Here is a 23,312-nt window from a genome sequence, read left to right on the forward strand (position 1 = left end):
CGCTGGTCCCTGAAGGAGAGGGTGGTTGTCCCCAGTCAGAGGGGAGGGAAGTGCTGGACGTGTCCCCCACCCTGCCATCACCCTTCTCCTCAGATTTCCTCCAAATCTCTCGCCTTCCCCAAGCTCCCCTCCTGGTCTGTCCGGCCTGACGTGGAGGACAGGGGCCACCAGAGCACTACACGTCCCTTCTTCAGTCACCCACCTCCAATGCGCAGAGCCAAAGCCTACGAAAGGCTCTGCACCGTCCTGTCCCCCACCCCTACCCCCGAGTCCTTGGTGTGACCGTCCCACACCCACACAGACCCACAGCTGACCCGCACGAGCCACCCTTCAACTTCTACACACCGGGTAGTTCATTAGAGAACACACTTAGGAGACAGTGCCTTGGATCCTGCAACACTGACTTCTTTTTTTTTTTTTAAGTGTTTTTTTTTTTTAGAGGAATATATTGCACACATTTCAAGAAACCCCTCTAGGGTAAAATAAAAAATATATATAGATGGCTAAAATAACAAATGAATCATAAAACTTAGAGATGGAAAAGGACTATTAGATCATCCAATTTATCTTGCTGTCTGCCAATACAGGTTTGTTCCCCGCAGACCGCTCCCCAGGGCTTTGTCTAGCCTTTCTGACTTAACTCCAGCACGCAGGGTCCTCTGCCACTTTCCCGGGAAGAATAGTTAATGGTTTAGGCATGTTTTATAGGTACAGGGCCAAATCCTGGCCTGAAGGGAGTCTCACCTGCAAGGCGCACGGGCGCTGACCCCAAATATTTCAATGCCTCCACAAAGCAGCGGTACACGCGCCACTTGAGCGTGTTTTCACCTCCTGCCCTTGCACGCCGCTGCCGGCCCACGGCACCCCACAAGGCTGCGGGGACGGGACTGTGGTCCGCAAGGAGCCGTGTCCCGTCCATCCCGGAGCCGCGGGTCCATCTGGCCGGGCAGGACCGGGCTGGGCAGGATCAAGCGCCTGCCCGTGCTGCGGCGGTCCCGTCTTGGTGGAGACTGCCAAACCAGCTGTAGGCAGCTCTCAGCAGGCGTAAGAGGCTGCTCTAATTTATTCCAAGGGTTTGAACTTGCATCTCTTTTTTTTTTTTTTTTTTTTTTTAATTATTGGTAATACACTTCAACAGAAGAACAAACAAACAAATAAAATCAACCCTTCAGCTTCTCAGATGGATGTTTTGGCTACAGGGCAACTTTGAAAGCTGGTTCAATTGTTGTTTTTGCTTTCATTTTTTGCTGCTCCTTAAAACTGTCTTGATTTAATAAAAGTTAAATGTTTTCATAGGAAAATCAGGCTGGGTCGTTTGTGATTCTTTTATGTACAACACGAATATTACATTATTCAACAATTCAGGAATAAATTTAATTCTGTCTACCTTCCACCTTTGCTGAATGTTTTACAATTTAAATAGCTGGTCTGACAGTGAAGGCTGGGTACGAAGGAGAGATCGATTAGCTCCAGAAGGCCACCAAGGTCATGGTACAAAGGACTTCAGGTGGGACATCACCAAGCCTGTGGGAGGCAGGTGAGGAGAGCCTGGGGCCAGGGGCTGCGGTTCGCCACTGCCAGAACTGGGATTATCCGACTCACCTTCCTGAGGCGCCACAAAATGGGAAGGGCCCATGGTTTGCTCCGAAATGGAGGAGCACAAAAGCCCAAGCCGATCCGGCTGCCCATCACAGCCAGCCCCGCTCACCGCCCCCATCCCTGCCATGGGCCGGGCACACCTCTGCGTGGGGCCATTGCTTGCAGCCGACACGGGAGGAGCGCTCCCGGGAGTCTGCGTGTGGGCGACGGCCGCGGCTCTGAGTGGGTTTGGGGCATGGCTGCCGAGCATACCTCAGCCGGCACCGCACCGTGAGGGACTTGTGTCGCTCAGGGCGGTTTATTAGGAAGATCAGAGGAACATACAGCAACCCTCTGTACCCTCGGCGTCTGTTCCCGGCTCACACTGCCTCCTCAGCCCCAGCTCAGAGGCAGTTCCGCAGCAAACTGAGCTTTTAACTGGGGGCTCCAGACCTCGGGCTGAGGACGGGAAAGGTGGAAAGGAAACACTCCTCATGGAAAGAGAAGAAACAAAGATCATGAGAAAACCAGTCCAAAACTGTGTAGAAGCTCAGGTTGTATCAAGTTGCTCCCCACTACTGGGACGGTCTTTCCTTGTTCACCGGAGGGAGTTGGGGCCCTGAGGATGATGATGGGGACCCTCCCAGGAGGCAGCACACACAGACACCCCAGCCACCGGCGCTTACCCCACACTGGACAAGGGTGGGGGGTCGTCTCCTCCTCCACCCACCAGCGCCCATGGGCAGCAGGAGCATGCCGGTGTTGGCAGTGGTGCACAGGGCCAGGCTTTTACCATGGCGGGCAGAATTAAGCAGCCACACCAAAAAACCTGCCAGATTTGGGCTACATGTCCATGAGGACTGACCAGGGCCCTCCTCAAGTGACATCTGCTCACGTGCCCTGTTTTTGGTGATCGGCAGCGCACGTGGCACCAACCCACGGGCAGCAGGAGCATGCCGGTGTTGGCAGTGGTGCACAGGGCCAGGCTTTTACCATGGCGGGCAGAATTAAGCAGCCACACCAAAAAACCTGCCAGATTTGGGCTACATGTCCATGAGGACTGACCAGGGCCCTCCTCAAGTGACATCTGCTCACGTGCCCTGTTTTTGGTGATCGGCAGCGCACGTGGCACCATCAATGCGCAGCAAAAGGGCTGTGCTCCCGCAGGCGTCAGTCACCGGAGGGTGCAGGGGTTGGTACAGACACACGAGAGGGGCGAGAGCTCTCGGTGGGCCCCGGTTCCCCACTGCTCCGGGGCTGCGCGCTCCCTCAAACACCACCTGTGTGCCCTAAAGGAGCTCTTGACCAGGCTGCGCTCTGGGGAGACACAGTTCAAATACCGCCCTTGTTGTTCCTCAGAGCAGCAGACCACTGCAGTCTCACGGAGCGAGGTCCAGACCACTCCATTTTGTAAAATTTAGGACTTTGCCAGTCTTCTGCAGCCCAAACAGTAAACCGGGCCAAGCCCTTTGATGCCTCCTCTGGTCGTCCTGCAAAATACACCCAAGTCCCTAAAATACTGTCTGTGTCACATATCTAAAGGGCCCTCGTTGGGGAGGAGGAGGCTTCTTGCAAAGACAATCAGATAAACCTCAGCACCAAGAAGGGCATTTGGGAAACAAGAACATGCTGGAAATATTGATTGCAATGGTAGTGTCACTTGAAAGGTATTTACAACATTTTAGATACAGAAAAGACCTACTTTTGCTGGTGAAATGGTGCTTTTATGGATGTAATGTCTTTAGTGACCTTGCAGAGATGTGGTGATGAACACCACCTTTGAAGTGCCGGAGGGAGTCCGGCCTACCGGTTGTTCCTACAGTGACCAGACACGTCGGACGTTTCAGGTGCTATGGCAAAGGAAACAGTAAATTATGTAAAAGAAATATTGCCCAGAGAAATATACCTTAAATATGAAGTTTCTTTTCTAAAAAAAAAATTGATGCTAGTTTTACATTAGTACCAAAATAATTTATAACGATGTAAGTATAGCTACAGTTCCTCAGCTGCCAGAGCTGGCTCTCCACCAAAAAGTCCTTTTTGCTGGTAGACTATCACTGATCATTATTTTTAAAGCCTTCACAGCTAAATTCACTGAATGTGGCTTTCGGAGTGTGCAGGTCAGTGGTGTGGTACAATTCCGGTGCGATTAAGGTGCCCCGAGACGAGGCTCTATGATTCCAGTGCCAAAAATCACTGACGAGTTAAAAAAAAAAGAACACAAAAACACCAACAAAAAGCCAGAACCAAACCCAAATCCAAAAAACGTATTGTACCAGGACATTGGAGTATTCCCATTCAGCTGACAAGGACTGAGCGGCATTACCAGTGCTTGAGAATTTTGTTTGCTTGTTTTTCTGAAGCAACTAATGCAACATGGATAGCTCTGGATAGACTCATCCCAACATGCACACAGCTTAAATTAACAAAATGAGAAGCCCCTGAGCTTCGGAAAACAGCAATAATGCTAGCCTAGAGGAGGGGGAAATCACTTTTTTTATAGAAAAAGTCCATCTGTAAGCAATTGTGCTAATGCTTTAAAGATGATCCGCTCAGGCTTTTGGAGTCAAACAGGAAAACAACCAAAATTCTTATCGGGAAAGAAATTTTTCAACCTGAAAACAGATTCTGTCAAAATGTCAAAGGCCCAGATTTAGGTTCTGCTAAAAGAGACTTTTACAAGACCCAATTTGAATAGAAATGTTGAGTTCAATTACCTTTTAACCTCAAGCCGAGGGAGGGAGACCAGCAATACAAACCCAAACGCAACGCTGGAGGTAAATCAAAACGCAACAAAAATTACAAAGTGCCAAATCTCATCCTGAGCCGACTTTGTGGAACGCACCGAGCGACTGCACCACACTGATGAAGGCGCTGCCCTTAAGGCATTATTTGCACTAAAGTTTAGCAAAAAATTGAGACTGGAGAATGGGTAACCTGGACAATAAAGATAACCGAAGCGTTTAACTGAGAACGGAAACCTGTAAGCTGCCGTAGGAAACACCTTGGCCTGCTGGCTGAGAAACTGGGGAGTTTCGGGAGGTTTTGGTGAGAGGTAGTTGGAAGAACATAGGAAGTAAAAAAACCCACAAGTTTGGTGAAAATGTATTTCAGACTTAATTATAATTTCACTCAGTTGTTCTGATCTTCTCTTTTTCCGAACTATTTATGCTCAACTTTGACATTAAAATTTCATTCGGTTTGCTCAGAATTACTTTATTTAGCAATGGTTAATTAGATCTTTGAGAACATACATATATATATTAAAAATTCAGAAGTACCCTAAACTGAAATAACATATTTCATGACAAAATGTGAACTTTTTTTTTTTTAATTTGATAAGAGGGAACATTTTTTGCTTTAAGTGAAAACTATTTCCTGATTTACCAGAATTATCAGAAAACCAAGCAGGCTGTTGTTTCCTCGGCTCGCACAGGTAACACAGGCTCCTCCAGTTCACTATTTACCACTTATTCCAATAAACTGCACCAAAGATGGAGAGATGAAATCGCGGAAAGGTTCTTGGCAAGTAATTATTCACCAAGACGAAAAATCAGTAATTAGGTCATGACTTTCAGAGAGGATTGATGAAAACATTTTATATGTGTAAAATGAGTTTTAAATGCCAAAGTGTTCCATAATTATTTATTAGACCAGATTTGCTCATGCAAATAGTTTTGTACCTAAGCTTCACACAGAGAAATGTCTCTCATAGTGATGTGTACCACATTATAAAATGCATCATTTAATTAATCACAAAAATCTTGAGCAGTCAAAATTAATGGTAGCCAGCAGCTAAACTGCACACTAAATCTGCTCTGTAGCAACACGTTTCAGTAAATATTGATAGGGTGAGAAGAGAAAATCGGAGATAACATTTCTGTATCTACAGATTTCCTTTGGTTCATCTCACTTGTCGGGGAAGTTTTCTGGTTATACCGTGATTTCTGCTACACAGATTATTTAAATAGGTCAACATCTTTCTGCATGTATGGTCTATTCTGGGGCAGCTCTGCGTTTGTTTTATTTTTATCTACTTTATATTATCCAATTACTAATTAATTTAGGAATCTAAAGTAAACTTGGCCTTAAGATCTATAGCACCTTCAGCATAGCGAGCCGCTCGGTCTCTTGCCAGCTCAGCTCTCCCGTAGCTCCTCTGTGCTAACACTGCCATCTAATGCCCAAACACACACTCCCGAGGGGGAAACCCGACGCTGCGATTGCCTTTCCCACAACTTCTCTCCATCACGGTGCTGCCGAGAGCCACCCGGGAGCTTCCACCATTGATAAAGAGCGAGTGGAGCGACGATGACTCTAGAGGAGCGCTCCCCCCCGACTGGAGGTAACCACCTTTCCCACTCTTACAGCTGAGAGGCATTCGTTAAACAACAGAAGCGATGGACTCCTGGAGGCTGCAGAGCCCAGCTCAGCCTGGAAGCCAACAGTGATGATGTTTTGTGTGTAGGGAGCCAGAGATAACCTCCGTGGAAACACAGGGAGGAAATTGGTAAAGAGGGAGCCGTATTACCAAAATCCAGAGTTCCCCCGTTCCAAGCTTCCTTATCCTGCAGAAAGATTCAGCTTGGTCCACAGCGAAATATGTTACTTTGCTTTCACACAAATATATACAGAGGAACTATAAAGCCGCTGTATCTGTCCTAAGCAGATCAGGCTCAGTTCAACTACAGCCAATAACAAAATTAGGAACGGGTGATCTGGGAAGATACCACACCTTTACGTTTAACGCCATAAAGAAAGAGATGGCGTACTTACAGATCTGTAGTCCAAACAGAGGCCAACATGGCAGTCTGAAAAGCATTAAACAAGAGAATTTCCGGTTTTGCAACACCACCCTGGGCCCAGCAGCCTGTTGTCTCGGGAGTCACACGCCAACGGCTGCTAACAACTACCCATTTCTGCGAGATTTCCCATATGGCCCAATACTGGACTCAGTACCTATCAACAATGAACTCCAAACTAAATAAAACTGCATATCTTATAACCGACCCTTGTTACAGATAACAATACGCGTCAAAATGGGCACTCTTGTAATTAGCATGTAGTTACTCAATCTGCATAATTACACATGGCAATCACGCCACAGCATGTTTGGAAATGCTAGATTTCCCCAGTAATCCAAAGTCACATGAATATCTTCTGTAGGAACTACTACTTTAGATGTTATGAATTAATATTAAGATGAAATTGAATTAAATGTACTGATTTTAATGTCATGAATGCACTCATAACTATTTTTTCCCCTGAGAACCATCTGCAATTTAGAGACTTGCTAATCCTAATTAAATGCACTTTTCTTAAGTGTGTGCAAATGAACAGAGAAATCTGCTCAGTAACGCACTTGCATATTTTCCTCTTTCACAAAGGGGAAGAAGAAACCATTTCATGATTTAATATTAGATCTTCCTCATAAGAGAAAATAAGTGTTGCTTCTTCATCCTTTCAAGACATACAATAGCCTATGTATCTTACCAGTTAAGTTTTAGCAGTACTAATGTAGCTCACAACTGAGAAACCAATTATATGAGAAAACAGACATGGTAGCAGTGAAAGAAAAAAAAAAAAACAACAACCACAAAACAAACCAACAACCCACCTCCAAAATCCCACACTGCTTGAACATGCAAGAGCCTTAAAGCCAAAAAAGACTTTTCAACCTTCAGTCGAATATCCTTGTACTGGTTCTGTATCTTTACCACCTCCCTCTCAAGTCAGTTAGTGAGATTTATGTTATAATTTGGCTTTTAACTCGACAGCTTCCATAGCTCACGAACTGGCATGGCAATGTAGGCATCTGATAGTTAGAGTCACTGGAATACACATCCATTGCCCAGCTTACCTGAAACTACTAAAGGCAAACAGACAGACCCTTAGGACTCCTAAGGGGCACTAAAGGAAAGCCACGGTTGACAGTAAAGATGACTTGCAAAGCTGACACTGATTTCTTGTACCCTGTCTGACCACATCGTCATTCAGCACTGCACAGAGGTTCGAGTCGTGTTACCCCAAGCCCAGCTGAGGGTCTTCAGCAGCAAGACTCCAAAGACCTCTCTCATTTGCACACAAAGGCACTGTAAGAACTTGCTGTTTGCAGAGCAAGTGACAGATCCCCACACCTCCTTTCGTGCTTGAGCTCCCACTTTGAAGCTTTCCTGCCCCCCAACAGCACTACTTTTACTGAAGTCAAGAAACCAGTCTAACCTACTTCTACAAACCTTATCATGGCAACGAGTGCCAGCCTAGCACAGGCATCAAAAGCTTAACCTGTGACGTGAATGAGGCTGTGGTCACATTAAAGTGCCCTTAAATGCAGTTGATTTGTATTGGGGATCTCAGCTGAAGAGGTCCCTTTCTCTTGAGGACTAGTTCCTTTGACAAGTCTTTTCTAGCTGCCTTCCAAGCTCATAATCTAGTTTTGGGATATGGTTAGAGGTCAGGCCTGACACCCCAGTTGAGTTCCAAGAACACATCAGACCCTAGAAATTTTTCAGAACATATTAAGTTTCAAAAACAGTTTAAGCCCATACAAATTCTGAAGCCTCACCAAAAAAAAAAAATATTGTCACAAAGAATGCATACAATAACCCAATTTCCTTTCTTGGAGGAAAGTAACTGAACGAGAAAAAACAACAGGTTTCTTCATTATTTTAAGAGTTTTCCTCCAAAGCCTCACAGAGGGATTTTCTGGGAAGTGACTCAGTATTTCCATATAAGGAACTGAACAGGGCAGGATTTGGGGTTTGGGTATCGGCAGGTTCTCGTTCTCCCCTTCCTCCAGCAGTGTGAGCATGAAAGGTCAAGTGAATACAAAATTCCAGGAAACTCATTTTAAGCTTTAAAAGCAAGACACAGAAACCAGTTTTGCAAAACACCAAGTCTATATTTACATCCACATGTAATAATATACTCAACTAAAGTGAAATATATCATAAATTAAATGAGTAATGTGTGCCTACTGCTTGATGACTTCCGGTTTCAACAATTAAAATAAAACAAAATGGAATGAAATAAATACATAAACAAACAAAAAAGAAATCAACAATTTGTACCTCTATATATGCACTGTTATTTCCAAAGAAACATATAAAACCAGTAGTATCCCAATAGTTAATACTGATGGGCAAAGTGTATTCTGAAGCACAGGGCTGTGCTGCCATGAAATAAGAGTCTTCATGTCCATTTTTCCATTCCAACCCCAAGATACCTACCAAAAAAAAGCCTTGAGGGAAACTGTACCAGCATGAAGGGAGATTAAAAACAAACAACTCTTAGGTCTGTTTGCTGAAATATCTTAAAAACCAGCCCTGCACATTTTAATCACAGAACCCCGTAAGGTACACAGATGATAGTTACAGCATGCATTCTATAAGACTCATTGAAAGATCACGCAAAAAAATAGATTAACCATTTTCCAAGTGAATTCATCTTCAAAAAATAGGCTATAAAAGTGCAAAAACTAGGAAAACAAAAATCTAGATTATGTACATATGGCTCAGCTTATGAACAGGAAAAAAGGTAAATAGTGTACAATTTCCTGATACACAGCACTTCAATACATCGCCAGTTTACAGAGACATTAAAAATAGGTCCCATATACAGGAACTAAGACATACAACTGGAGTATCTCAAGTTGCATAATGAAAAAACAAGAGTTTCTAGGTTTTGCTATTTTACATTTGCTGTATGAGGGAAGAGAGCAAAATGAACAGTGCAAAATTTTTCATTTTTTTTGTTTTACTAAAATATATGGAAGTCAAAGCCAGGTACAGAAGACATTAGCTCTTAACTACAGGCTTTATGAGAAGCAACTAGGAATGCAAGTCAAAATATGCAACAATTCTGCTTTACTGGCTGGTAACTGGCCATCTTCCCTTTACAAAAATTAAACTGCATGTGCATTAGAAAAAACTCTTGTTGTCTTCACAAAAAAAATAAAAGGAGATATTCTCCCATTTACAGGTTATTTCTCATTTATTTCGAACACCCAGTAGATGCTAAAACTCGACATCAAGAAGCTTCCAAGCACAGTCAAGCAGGCTACACCACAGCCACATCCCTTTTGAAGTCTGTAGATCCCATACTCATATTGCAAGTCTGTTTGTTTGTGACTTTACAGTTTGGACAAAGGTGCAAAGTAGTTTTCCTCTAAATGTAACTGTATTGAGTTTAGTACAAAACTAAACATTTGAAACATTTAGATTAGTATCGTTTCTCATGCAAATCCTAGGTATTTTCTCCCATAAAAGTTTGTATGTTGGTAGAGATGTTTAAGAGGCTTCTCTGAAGAACAAGCAATCAATGCCAAGAGAAGAATCCAACTGTATTTCAGGAAAGCCACACTGAAATCCAAATGTCAAGTATTGCCTCATCCTTGCATTTAAAAATATGCTGGAAACAACCCCAGGGAAACAGATCGCTCCAACTCATTATGGTCCTAATGTACACAAGGCAAATCAGCATAATGTCAGCACCGTTGCTTTGATGTTCACAACGTTTATAAACTGGACACTTTCAGACAGTTTATTTGGAAGCCGTTTTAAAAAACTCACATAGTTCAACAGAAAAAACAGATGAGAAACTTTCAACTTTATGAAAAAGGAGCATTAAGCCAAGAGGATTTCAACTTCAGTATCTACAGTTTACCTGAGGTGCAATGAATATATATTCTTTCAAAGAGAAACTCTTCAGCAGCGCTCAAGTATGTAAAAATATAATTCCTACCTAATATTTGGTCAATTAATTCTAATGAAAAATACTCAAAAGTCAATGTCAAGATATACATTCTCCACACACCTTCATAACCCAATTGTTTAGACTACTTTTTATGGCTATTTGGTACAAAATGTTAACAGAACCAATATTATAAAACTGTAGTGTTTTTATATACAGTACAATCACAGCTTAGTTCAGTAGCTTTCACCATTCATTTTTCCTCACGGGATGAACTGCAGGTATAATTCCATAAAACATGCACTTGCGTCCTTAGACCTAGGGGGTAAAAAAGAAAAAAAACAATTTTGTGATATACAACTATAAAATCGTACAACACATTTTTTTGTTGTGAGGAGTATCTTTAAAACATAAAGGGAATTTCTTCTGCACCCTTGCATGTGTATTTAGAAATTGAAATTACCATATAAGGTCTGTGTCTTCTATTTGCCACACAAAAGCTGGCAATCAAGTCTACTTTTGAAGATCCTCAAGCCCCAAGTAGAAATACAGGCAGGAAATTGAATTAGCTTAAAAAGCAGAACTAGACGAAAATATGCTTATTAGGGGGACAATAAAAGCAGTAAGATTAGAAGAATATCAAGAAATAAAGCACAGTATTTTAAAAGCTGTCAACTCGATGTCAGATAGCTCTGCTCCGCAGATATGTAAATCTTTCCATAAAATAATGCATGCTGGTCCAGGTGCTATAGCATTCAAGACCGATCTCCTTAAATTTGAATGAGGAAAATTATCTGTAGCTCTGGGTTTGAAAAACGCATACAGATATATTTATTTATAGTCTTATAGAGTACTTATCTCCTTAGCAGCTAGGAATGTTGCAAACACAATGAGGTTGTTAAGTTCTGAGACAGAGCTACAGAACCGAAGAGATGAAGCACAGGAATTCAGAACACCAGGCTAATTCTTTTCACTTGACCTGTTTCGCTAAGAGGCTACACCCACCCCTCCATCAAACAAAGGAAAAACTATTTGGAACAACCTCTCCAGTACACAAAGATAAACTGTCAAGGAGCTGGTGGGAAACCCTTACTTCCCTATGAAATAACTCACCAAAAAGAGTCTTGTTGTTTGAGGCTATCCTCACAATCTTCAGAAGTTGCAAAATGAGTAATGTCTACATTTTCAGGAAGGACTAACCAACACAACCTCTCATAGGATTCACGAGCACAGGCACCTCGCCTCATTTCTAGTTCTCCACACAATGTTTCCCCACTATACGTACTGACTTAAGGGGAAAGCCCTTGGGTTGAACACTTCCCACTGCTATTGTAAGTAATTAATATATTTACCTATTTTTAGCCCTTCCATTTCTTTTAGAAAAGGAGCATCTAGGTACTTTTTATACAAGCCATTACCACTGTTCAAAATAACCAGTGCTGCTACACCGGTATGTGGTTCACTTCATAAGAGATGGGAAGCTTGTATTTTCAGCTGTTCTGGTTCAGACTTTCATAACCTCTCATCATAGTATGCAGCAACCTTTGATGTTATGAGTACATGATGCAACATTTAAGTAACAATTAGTTCAAAAGGTTTGTTTACCGTCTTTCGAAGTAAATGATCAATTCTTCTTGTCACTTGGTCGAAAGTGTGCGTTACCAATGAAACTTTCATAACTTCGCTTCTGTAGCACACTGCTAGATAAGTGTTGGTATGACACTGATCTCTTTCCTGACAAAAATAAATTTAGAAGAGTTAGACTTATTGCCTGCTAATCTAAGTGTTCAGACTTTCAGTTGTGAGCAGGTCTACGTCAGCATCCAGAATCCCAGAATACCACAGATGCTACCACAAATCATCTCGTGAGCAGGGCCCAAGACAAGATATCCCTAGTCCTATTAAAAGATTATATGAAATTCAGTATCCAGAACAAATACAAGAGGAATGACAAATACTAATTTAACAACATTGTTCTAAGCTGTATACATGTGATGTCCATCTCTCCAGATTTTGCTCATTTAACTTGCAAGAAATATCTTTGCTTAACTCATCACAGAGGCTTCACTTGAAGATTTCAGTGCTACAGTACATTCTATAGCATGCTGCCTACATAACCACTTTCCATTATTTGTTTGAAAATTGAGTGTTTGAATATAAGTATTGGAGAGGAAAAACAGCTATACTACATTATTGCCATCATAGATTATATAGCAATTGTGACACTTTAAAGAGTGTTAATATAAGTTTACTTGAAGACCTTTGTTAAGCCATTTTCAATCTAGTATACAGGTAATTTTATGTTTATCTGAGACCATTAATTCTGATTTATATATGTGAAATCAATGCCTGTTCCATATTAAGTCTTATTAGCTTAAGCAAGCAGTCAAAAAGCGTCATAAAATTAAGGAAAAAAAGTCAAGAATCATTACTCCCACAGGATACAAAAAGCCCAACTGCCATCCATATTCCATGAAAGCTTTAAATGCAGCATTGAAAAAACCTAGCAAGCTTTAATTAAATTAAAATGGCAAAGCTAAATTAATATTTCAACAGAATCTACGAAGCCATTGGAGTGTGTCATGAGCAATTGTCTTTAATTTGCAGCCTCTGCCAGATCAATCAGCCAACAGGTTATCCTTGATAGCATGTTGCCATTGCAAAGGCAACTAATTTGAAAATAACACAAACTGAGTGGTTTCAGAATGTTTCTGTCTCTTCAGGGCAACAGAGAATGGCAGAGCTTACAAGCAATAACGGAAGGCATCATGCTTTAATCAAGTTTGCCAAGTGGAACATATTCTCATGACAACTTGATCCAGCATTTAACATGCGACATAACATGTTCATAGGACCTAAATAATGTTGCCACAAGGCACACAGGGCCTTAAAAAAGGTTCTGACATCATGTTTTAGAATACCACCAGAGTTCACTAAGACAACTACAGAAACCTGCAGGTCTACACCTGCAGTACTCTCTGTACAATATCTTACGAAAAACATCTCTGAGGAGTTACAACACTTAGACAAACCGTTGTACTTCAGCTTTTTAACAAAAAAAAAAAAAAATTTGCAGAAACTTTCATCTTCACTGTCTCCACCCACATTAAAACTCTAATACTGACAAGTTTGCCTGTCTGCTACCTTCCACACTCTCAAACAACTATCGAGGTTTGGGTCAGGTACTTCTGAGCAGAATAGTGGGAAAACTAGGAACTTAGCCTTAAAAGCCTAAGTTTTATTGCACAGGCTTTTTATTGAAGTTGCTAAGAAAACCCACTGAGGAGGTCTTGTTTCACAAGTCTTTCCAATGTAGGTAACAGCCATAAAAAGTTGTTTTTCTTGCCCTGAGAAAGCACTGTGTAACAAACAATGAAATCTTTATTTCCATGACAACAATACCAGCAAATTAGTTGCAGCCACAGTTTTGAGAGCACTAAATAACAAGAAACAGCATAAAGCTCTTGACTACAGGCTACTGTCTCCAGGCTTGTACCAAAGAAGAGGAAGAAAAGCCTACCACAGATTTTTCTGGCAGACAGGTGGAGCTTTCAAAAGAAGAACAAGGTGGATTCCAATGAAGTCATTGTTTAAAAATAGTACTGCATCAACTGCTACTTCAATAGGTTAACCTCACTAAGACTACCAGCAAAATAAAAGAATTTCCCCTATCCCCAACATACAGTAATGCTGGAAAGGAGCAAGACACTGGCACCATCTAGTCCTTGGGGGACTGACTTCTCTTGTCTAGTTGGTTGAAGCTGCAAGACTTTAACTTTCCCCTTCCTGTTTTCATGAAAATATTTAGGGTTTTATACAACATCAAGAGCATTCCCTCAAAATCCTGAATATTCAGCCTGCTCAACAGATAGCAATGTCATGAAGCACAAGTCCTCGCTCAGCACAAATTAACAGTTTAGTCCTTAAGGACAGTCACATCCTCCACCAAATGTAGAGATCACACATGAAGCTCTTAGCTGCTATCAATCATTAATTTAAATATTAAAAGAAGTCTTGCAGAGTGCTGTAAATTTCACAACTGCATGAATGACTTCTGCACTCAGAAAAAAACAAACAAACAAACCAACCTGTATTTCTCTCAGATCACTAGGAATCAAAAGACAGCAATAACATTTGCCCTTCTGCCTGTCCCTCTGCATTCTATGCATACCCTAGTGCCCATTTTACATTCCTCACAGCAAGCCATGGTACACAGACATCACTCCTCATGAAACTAGGAATTAACTCTGTTTCACAACCACTTCAGTGAGTCAACTGTGATGCTGGCTTGTCCTTTATCCACTCCCTACCCAGACTAGAAACAGAAGTGTAATGCTTTCCTTCATCCTTCCATAACCCACTAGCAAGCCTGATTATTTATGAAGCCCACAACCTTAAAACAAGCAAACAAAAAACACAAACACAGCGAATACGTTTTTTGTGACATAACTAAATGCATATTTAGTATTTTGCAGTTCCCTCTGACCTAAGGCAACACACCCCTGCTTATTATGAACCCAGACTACTTCAGAAGAATAATCTTACTGCTTCCAGAGAATGGGAATATTCACAGAGTTTAAGAACTTAGCAGATACTTAAAGACTACACAGCACACACTCTATTCATTTTTATAACAGGATATTAATTTCAAAATTCATAGTCCTATATTTATAGCTAAGTTCATAGTGACCTCAACTCAGTCATAAATACCATCTTCTACAAATAGACAACTGCTTAAGTATCACCAAGCACCTTTTAATCTTGGCCTCCTGCAGAGTTTTGAAAATGTTGACGAACAAGACACAAAAAGCATATATTCCATAGAAGTACCAAAGTTTTCCAAATATATCACAAAACACTTACTGCTGCTAGGCCCAGAATTTTCCACAACGCATTACTACTTAGTGCAATGAGACACCATAATTAGAATACCAGAAATATGTTGTCTTGATTTAACAAAGGATTCTGTTCCAACTAAAAACTAAACATTATAAAAATCCATTGAAGAGTTAAGATTTAAATCATAGTTTTATCATTTTTTAATACATCCTTTTCTGCAACTGAAGGGAACAATTGTCCATTACAGTTTGGGTTTTTCTGGTAAGAGGTTTTATTGATATTCCAGATGGTGCAAGACTTCTTGTGCGTTAAGCAGAAAGGCTTATTCCATATCCTGTATTAGTTAGCATGCCTGGAGCAGTCTGATGAGCAAACAATACATGTTTGCTATCAGAGACCCAGGGCAGAGGGGAGGAGGGAACTTGAGGAACTTTAAGACCCTCTTTAAAATTCAGACCTTCCATGCTTAAATTCCCCAAGCTAGGAGTTTGCTGAGCTTGAATTTAAAATGCAAGCATTGACTGGACTTGGTGAAATGCCAAGTACAGCTTTATTTTCTCTGTTTTAAAGTGGGTATGCGCTTTTGTTCACCTTCCTTTGTAACAGTATAAGACATTTAACTAGGAAGGAGATACAGTACCTTCTACTGTAGAGCTGGTTACTTGGCCATTGCTAGATCCACAAGAACTGTAAAGCGATCCAGAGCTATACGGCTCATAAGGTTTGAGAACAGTCAATACATTAGGAGGATCAACATCATCTGAATTCAGAAGCCCTTGTTTGGTTGGCAAAACAGAGGATGCAGGTTTGGTGCGAGAACATTCCTGAGGTAGCAGATTTGCATATCTGTTTGCAACACGAGATCTGCTCATTTCATATCTTCTGTAATTAGCCATTGGAGAGTCAATATGTTCAACAGCCAACAGATTAGGTTTCATTCGTTTAGAGGACGTTTCACCATAGTCTATATTTACACTGCTCACAGATTTACTACAAAGATAGTCTCTTCCTCGATGACAAGACCAGGCAGATTCATTTAGGTGAGAGTCGAGAGCCCCATTCATACTACTGCTTACTACACCAGATTGAGACACTGGGACACTTACTTTTACTTTAGATTCAGATCTTTTTACTCTGTCCAATACTGGAGAGATACTGGAACTGGAGTGCATTTCTTGCTGAGGTTGTCTATAGTTATTTGCCTGAGCTCCAATATTACTTTGCTGTTTATGAAACTTGAGGTTACTTGGGGCTGTGCTGCTTGAGTCAGTCACTGAAAAGAGAGGGACTTTGTTCTGCGGAGGGTGACTTTGTTTAGCTTTTCCCGCTTGCAGCAGTTTTTGCTGTGTAGATGGGGAAGCCTTACTTTTTTTAGAATTAAAAGACAGAGGAAGCACATCTTTACCAAGCAGAGCTGGAGGGCATCCAGTGCGTCTGGCTTTAGCTACAGCCTTGCTTCTACAGCCATTTTTGTTAACAGTGTCAGGATTGTATTTGTGCATCAGCCTCTGGTGCATCATTAGGACTTCTGGATAAAATGTTCTGTAAGTACAAAACGGACAGGTGCTGGGTGCTAGTGGGCCTCTAGTTGAAACCACTGAACATTCTTGTGAAGTCCCAACAGATAAGTTCAAGGGTTTTTCTTGAGAGTCCACCATAGGCTTGTGTTTGTAGTTTTCAGTGCACTCTCGCACATCATTCACATTTTTTCCATCCTTTAAAGCACAAACATACTGGACGTCATCTCCCTCTGATGCCACAGAAGCCCTTCTCTCTCTTTTATGAGGAACATTGGGCTGAGCTTCCTTTGTTTCCTTCTCAGCCTTCAGTTTTTCCAGGTAAGGAGTGGACACATTCTCGTGTATTTTATTTGAATTGTTACAAACAGAACCTTTATTCAGTTCCCTAGAATTATTTTTTATTTTTAAAAGGACCGTGCTGCCTATTGCATTGTTCAAGGACAGAACTTCCTTTTGCTGCTTGGCAGGTGGGCAGCCCCCAGCATCTTTGGCACAATCAAAAAGCCTCTTCGAATTTTTGGTTTCTTGAGCACCATCAGCAGCCAGCAAGAGCTCCGTCTCCTGACTCTGTAATGAAACTTTGCTGTCACTTTTCACATCAGCTGCACTATCAGCTTGCTTGTCCTTGTGATGCCTCTCTAAATGATACCTCAGTGAAGTTTTCTGTGCTGCTGCGTACTCACAGAATTCACATTTGTATGGTTTTTCACCTGAAACACAGTTTTACCAGTAAATAAGTTTGATACAATTTGATTTGAAATCTTGAATACAGTTAAGACAAGGGAATAACGTAGACCACAAAACAGTAAAACAGATTTTTATTTCCCCTTCCACATACTCATAATTCTCAAACTCAGCTAAATCATTTGAACAACTACATTTTACTGCTTTTACTAACTACAGTGACATCTTCTGGCTACAATGAAGATATTTTCCACACGTTGGCTATGTATGGAGATGGTAGCTGACAATATGTTTGGCAGAGATAAGCAAGAAGTATAGCTGTGGGTCAACTCCAACAATTTGTAACCCTTGATCATACCACAAGTATGCTATTTAACAACACAAATGTTACAGTTCATCTATAAATAGAGCTGTTTCCAAAGAAACAGGGACATACATTAACAGAAGTAAAAAGGGTTTGCCTGGCTATGGAAAACAAAAAGGTGAACTGCACAGCTTTTTTCAAGGTAGCAACAACTGGCAGGCAATCAACTTAGTACTTGGGAAATAGGCTTTTTAAAAAAAAAAAACCAAACAAACCACAACACTACACACCACGAAAAAAACCCACTAACTTTTTGCTAAGCTGCTAAAAGCAGAAAGAATAAAGTTTTAAAACATATTGTATTCTTAACAGTACTTAATGTAATTACCCCTATTCAAAAATATTTACACTCATATAAATAATTCCTTCTGAGACATTTCAATTGGAATTATTTTTTTAGCGTTAGAGAAAACTTCGTTCTTAATAATAATTTTGACAGCAACTTCTGTTTTTCTTGAGGAACAACATTCCATCAAACTAGATTTAGCAGACTTCCTTCCCCTCCCACAAAGGTGAAGCCCATTTACCTGTATGAGTTCTGAGATGAATATTGAGGTAATAATTTGAGCGAAAATACTTTCCACAATAGCTGCATTCTCTGGAGGCTCCAAGGTTTTTAACTTTCGCTCTTTCCAAGCCATCTTCATTTTTATCTTTGGGAGAAAATATAGCTATATTATGAAGGGCAAATGCAAATTTGGAGTCTCATTTAAAACTCTAAGTAACTATCTTAGCTGTCTTTTTCAAGGAAAAACAGAATAATGAACTGTTGTCAACTCCTACAGTCTATGAACATCATCTTTTGCTCTGTACTGCTGCACTCAAAGAGCAAAAGAGTTAAAAAGGTTTCTGTCTGTGTCAGGTTACACTGCGGTTAGTGTAACGAAGAAGCCCCAGAGAACAAACAAGATGCAAAACTAGGTCCCAAAGAAGTAAAAAAAAAAGGAAAAAAATTATCTTTAGTGACCTACAGGAACTTGATGGAGAATGGCTCATCACAAAATCTCCATACAGGTTATAAACTTTCTTTTATCAAAGAGAGTACTTAAATCACTAAGGGTAAGCGTGATGATTCAGAGTGTAAACCTGCTCTGTGCACGATGGCAAAATACAGGAAGGTGTTTTTGGGGAAGGAAGGCAGAGAGGAAGATGTATTTTCCTATTAATTGTAATAATATTATTACTATTTCTGTGCTAATCAATTAAGTGTCGTGGCTATGTAACAACATCCTTAGATTTAATGAGTAATCTTATTTCACTAGAAGCATTAATGCTGAAGCTTTGACAAATACGGGAGTAGCAAAGTGACAGGAGTTGCTATTCTGTGAAATGTATTCAAGGAACAAATTCACAGATTAAACTTTCCACTCAAGTGTAAGCAGCAGTAGTTACCACTGGAGGGCGGCAAGTACAGCATAATATCTAACAAGAAAAGTGAGAAAGCTTATGCACAATACACCATTCAAATCAACACGATTTCTTTGTCAGGTTGAATTGAGAAAACATCAAGACAACTTCAGTAAAATATCCAAGTCAAAAGCTGACTAGAAAGCTACAGTGGGAAGAGAAGGAAGGAGACATTTTGCTTGACTAAGACATTAGATACATAATAGGAACTTCAGAGAACAGTTTTAAGCTATGTGTTGGAAAGCTTCTATATTGGAAATGCTAGGTATGGCTAAACTATGGCTAAGAGAAGCCATAGCTGTTTTAAACGAACAGATAATGTCTCAATAAGCATGACTCAGCATCTCACAATGAAAGCTGTTGTAGTTTAGGATAAGACACTGAGAAACAAAACAAGCAAGTTAACATTAGGTAATAATTCCATTCCTTTGTTACTGCAGGCAAAATAAAGGGCTGCACATTACCAGAAATGGTAAAGTCTGGCGTGTGTGCCAGAACATTCTGTACGTTGTGTCTTTTCTTGAGATTATGCAAGTTGTCTGTTCTTTTAACACAGACTTGAAGCATGTCACACAAAAGAGTACTAGATTAGCTAGAAGACTTTTTGCTATTCCTTTTTGTCCCCAGACATGCTATCTTTTTCAGTTAAGGAATCACTCGGTATCACTTGTTTTTCTAAGACACAGTGTGACACGCAGAATTAATCCTGGGTAACCTGGAGCTCATCTACTCTGTCAAAGAGAACTGTTAGCAACCCTTCAAGGAAGAGGAGTTAAATATATACCACTCTCACATACATGATGTCCACATATTAATAGTCTGCATGCATGTCCTTACACAACTAATTTAAAACCCTGGTTCTGACATTTAGCCTTTCAATTTGCATGCCGTTCAAAAGAAACATACAACCTGCAGTTTGATAGAAAAAGTTTAGAATTATTCTTTGCTCCTTGGGATCTTAACAACTGCTGGTATTGAGCACTGCACATTTTCCGCCCTTTCTTACAAGATGCAGGAAAAAAGTGAAACTGCAATGATGTCTTCAGAAATACTATTTGTAAAAACATGTGCTGGACAAGAACGTGCAACACTGAAAAGCATCCAGTAAAACTAAGAATCATGCTATTGCAGGTGGGGGGTGCGTGTGTGTAAGTAAACAATGACTTTTCCTAGACACTTTGTTATTAAACTATTTCAATGATTACAGTAACCCAAATCATAACTTCAAGAAGGCCCAACACAACTTCAAAGATCTCAAAATGGCAGTGGCAGAACCATTTTTCCCCCCCCTCTCATTTTTCCTCTTTTCCCCTTCCCCCACCATAACATTTCATATCTCTCGCCATCTTTTCAGTCTTGAAAAGATAACCGAGAAAGGCAAGATGCATTCTTTGGCTCTGAAGCATTCCTATACAATACAGTAACAGCTATTTCAAACTTATGTGCTCAAAATGCTACTCACCTAAATTAAGTGTTTCCGGAAGCCCATCTTCAGATCCATCTTCAGAGCCTCCTTCTATTCGTTCTCCTGCTCCATTTTCATCTAGACTTGCAATTATATCAGCACAGCACGTTCTGGAAGCAGCTGAAGTCTCTCCATCAGTCCGCCTGTCTCTTTTATGTACTCTGGAATGAAGGACTAGCTGGTGGTATGTTCTGAAGGCTTTACCACACTCTGAACAGTGTGTCGGTTTCTCTTTGTTCTGAGACAATTTAGAATCCATCTCCATAGAAGGCACTTCACCACCGGGATGTTTCAATTTGTCTTGGGATACATTACCATTCCCTGTATAACTGCTGTTTTTATTTACTTTCGACTTCCCTGTAGTTTCAGTATGGCTACCTTTATTTGCATTCCAAATTTCACCAAGTTCTTCTTTATCAGAAGATGAGTCATCATTGTCTGTACTTCCTTCTTGCCCTGGTTCTTTAATCTGGCCATGGCCAACTGCAACTTTACCTTTGGTAGCCAGCTGCCATGCTTGATATGTGTTGAAAGGATCTAGTTCAGCTATCCATTTCACAGGTTTTTGTGATTTGTCATTTTCTGGAACCAAGTTTGGTCTTAAGTTCAAGAATCGCAAAAATTCCTCTCTTTGAGACGTTTCTTCTGCATTAGGTTCAACAGTCACTTGGGGGCTTTCAGCACTGGGTACCGATTCTTTGGTGTGCACTTTACTGTGCTCAATTAGAGTCTCTTTATTGAGAAATAGGAAACCACAAACCATACAAATTTTGTAAGGTGACGTTACATTTTCAGTTACATGCTCCTGTACCACCTCATTTATTGTTATGGGGCTTTCAGAACCTTGTTGGTGCTTGTTTCTAGAACCAGGCTTTCCAGTATGCGTTCTCATGTGATTTTTGAGGAACCAAGGCTCTTTAAATCTTCTTCCACATACATTACACCAATACATGAAAGAATCTTTATGCTTTTTCATGTGTGCCTCAACGTCAAAAGCCTCATCAAATGTTTGTCCACAAACTTCACAACTAAGTTCTTCACTGTCCTTTTCATTGTTTGGTGAAGGCAAGTTTGTTCTTACTTGGCATTTATCTAGAGGACTAAGATACTCTGCTTCAACACGCAGGACAGCTGGTTCACAAAGAGTGGGCCTATGCTGAGTTAAAACGTGCTTACCAAGCTCTTCAGGATGTTTAAAAGTCTCATCACAAAACATGCAGTCCAGAGGCATGCATCCCTCAGCTTGCATGAGAAACTTTTCTTGCAAGCTTTTGTAAGAAATTGTGTTTGTTCCTTTTATTGTCATTGAGGCATCATTATTCTCCATCTGTGCACCAACGGTACTGGCTATTCCATCCGGTCCATCCATGTATGCCAAGAGAGGCTGAGTTGGCATGTTTCCTACGTTCTGTTCCCTATTACGTGTTTTAATGTAAGGTTTCAGTTCTTTGGGGATGCTCACTGATCACAATAAGGACACTTGTAAAGTACTCCAACATGTGCTTACAAGTCTGCTAAAAGACCTCTGCCAGGAAAAAAAAATTTCCACAAGCAAAAAATTATTTCTTTTTCATTTTTATCTGTATTCACACATCACTGCAAGTATATCCATCGGTTCTCTCAGTGATGGAATGAGGTTTTTTTGAACTACTTCAAGTCTGTAGAAACAGTCGGTTGCACTTAGTTTTTTTGTACAAACATTTCAAACAGTTGCATTGGGCAAAATACACTAAAGGACAAGTTCAGTGCCACAAAGAACTCCAGCACCTGGAGAAGAGAGAAAATGCTCAGTCAGACCTTTCAAAAGAAAAGTATTGTCTCCCAAATAATGAAAACATTAGGGCTAAAGAACTATCTTTTGAACACAGAAGGTCAATGAAAGACAGTTAGTAGACACTCTGGTCACTCTTCTACCTACCACAGTTGAAATAGTATGGTCTTGAACATCCTGTATTCCATTAGCTGGGCTTCTGTATTAAGATTGCTATATAAAAGCAATACTTTGTCTCCTATCTATTCTAAACCTACTCTTAACCAGTTACATAAAGCTGCTGAAACCGTATTTCAATACATACACTACTGAATTCATAACAACTAAATGCAGCAAGCCTTTCCTTGCACCTGCGAAACCAGTGTTCAGAGGCACAGTAAAAGTTTACTTGTTTGTTCTCTAAAGGCTGTTGAGCAAGACTCCCCCCCACACCCCACCCAAGACTAGACAGCTTGAAATTAGCTTTCATAGTTCTGGCATGCAGTAAGCATCAGTACAAACCTTTGTGTTAAGAACTATTCACCAATACCACTATTCAAAGCTTTTACTATCATACACAGATTTGCAACTTCTGTGACAATTTGGGGCTGGTAAAATTAGACCATTTCAAAGTTTGAAATAAACTAATAATACTGTTCCTTGAACAGTAGTTTAGTATTTAAATCATCCAAGAGGCCAACTATGACACTTAAAAAGGAAAGGCTTCTAATTTCAAATTGCATGCCACAAAAAATGTCCTTTATTGATTATATTCAAAATGGAAGGTTTAAGATTCCGCAAGACTAAAAGGGGCTATAACACAATTAATCACCAGACCAATTTAAACCTCTAAGTCTATTAGCAGCAATTAATGACTACCACTCTTTGGGCTGGCCAGTTATAGTATCGTAGAGTTCAGCACTCTGCTTGATCAAAATTTTGGGTAAAGGAAAAGTCTACCAAACTAATATAAGACCATATAAATTGAAGAAGAATCATTCTGACATGAGGCAC

The 23,312-nt window shown here is 40.6% G+C and overlaps 1 protein-coding gene across 1 annotated transcript; it reads right to left on the reverse strand.

Moving 5' to 3' along the window:
- Positions 1 to 8,458: 8,458 nt before the first annotated feature.
- On the reverse strand, positions 8,459 to 21,944 carry ZNF217 (zinc finger protein 217). The gene is made up of 5 exons (XM_009893360.1): positions 20,546 to 21,944; positions 18,204 to 18,329; positions 15,749 to 17,338; positions 11,875 to 12,003; positions 8,459 to 10,587 (listed from the first exon to the last, which is right to left on the reverse strand). Exons 1-4 carry the CDS (start codon positions 21,942 to 21,944, stop codon positions 11,894 to 11,896), a joined length of 3,225 nt encoding a protein of 1,074 aa, XP_009891662.1. The 3' UTR covers positions 8,459 to 10,587; positions 11,875 to 11,893.
- Between the last annotated feature and the right edge of the window lie 1,368 nt (positions 21,945 to 23,312).

The sequence above is a fragment of the Charadrius vociferus genome, unplaced genomic scaffold (genome assembly GCF_000708025.1).
Source record: "Charadrius vociferus isolate BGI_N301 unplaced genomic scaffold, ASM70802v2 scaffold259, whole genome shotgun sequence".
In the NCBI taxonomy this organism is placed as follows: Eukaryota; Metazoa; Chordata; class Aves; order Charadriiformes; family Charadriidae; genus Charadrius; species Charadrius vociferus.

Bases quoted from the DNA above. Each gene is read 5' to 3' on its own strand.
- ZNF217 (XM_009893360.1), bottom strand. From the start codon at position 21,944: ATGCCAACTCAGCCTCTCTTGGCATACATGGATGGACCGGATGGAATA. The intron at 17,339-18,203 runs GTAAATGGGCTT...ACTGTGTTTCAG, and splicing joins TCATCTCAGAACTCATACAG to GTGAAAAACCATACAAATGT. The intron at 12,004-15,748 runs GTACTGTATCTC...TATTTTTGTCAG, and splicing joins AACCAGCTCTACAGTAGAAG to GAAAGAGATCAGTGTCATAC.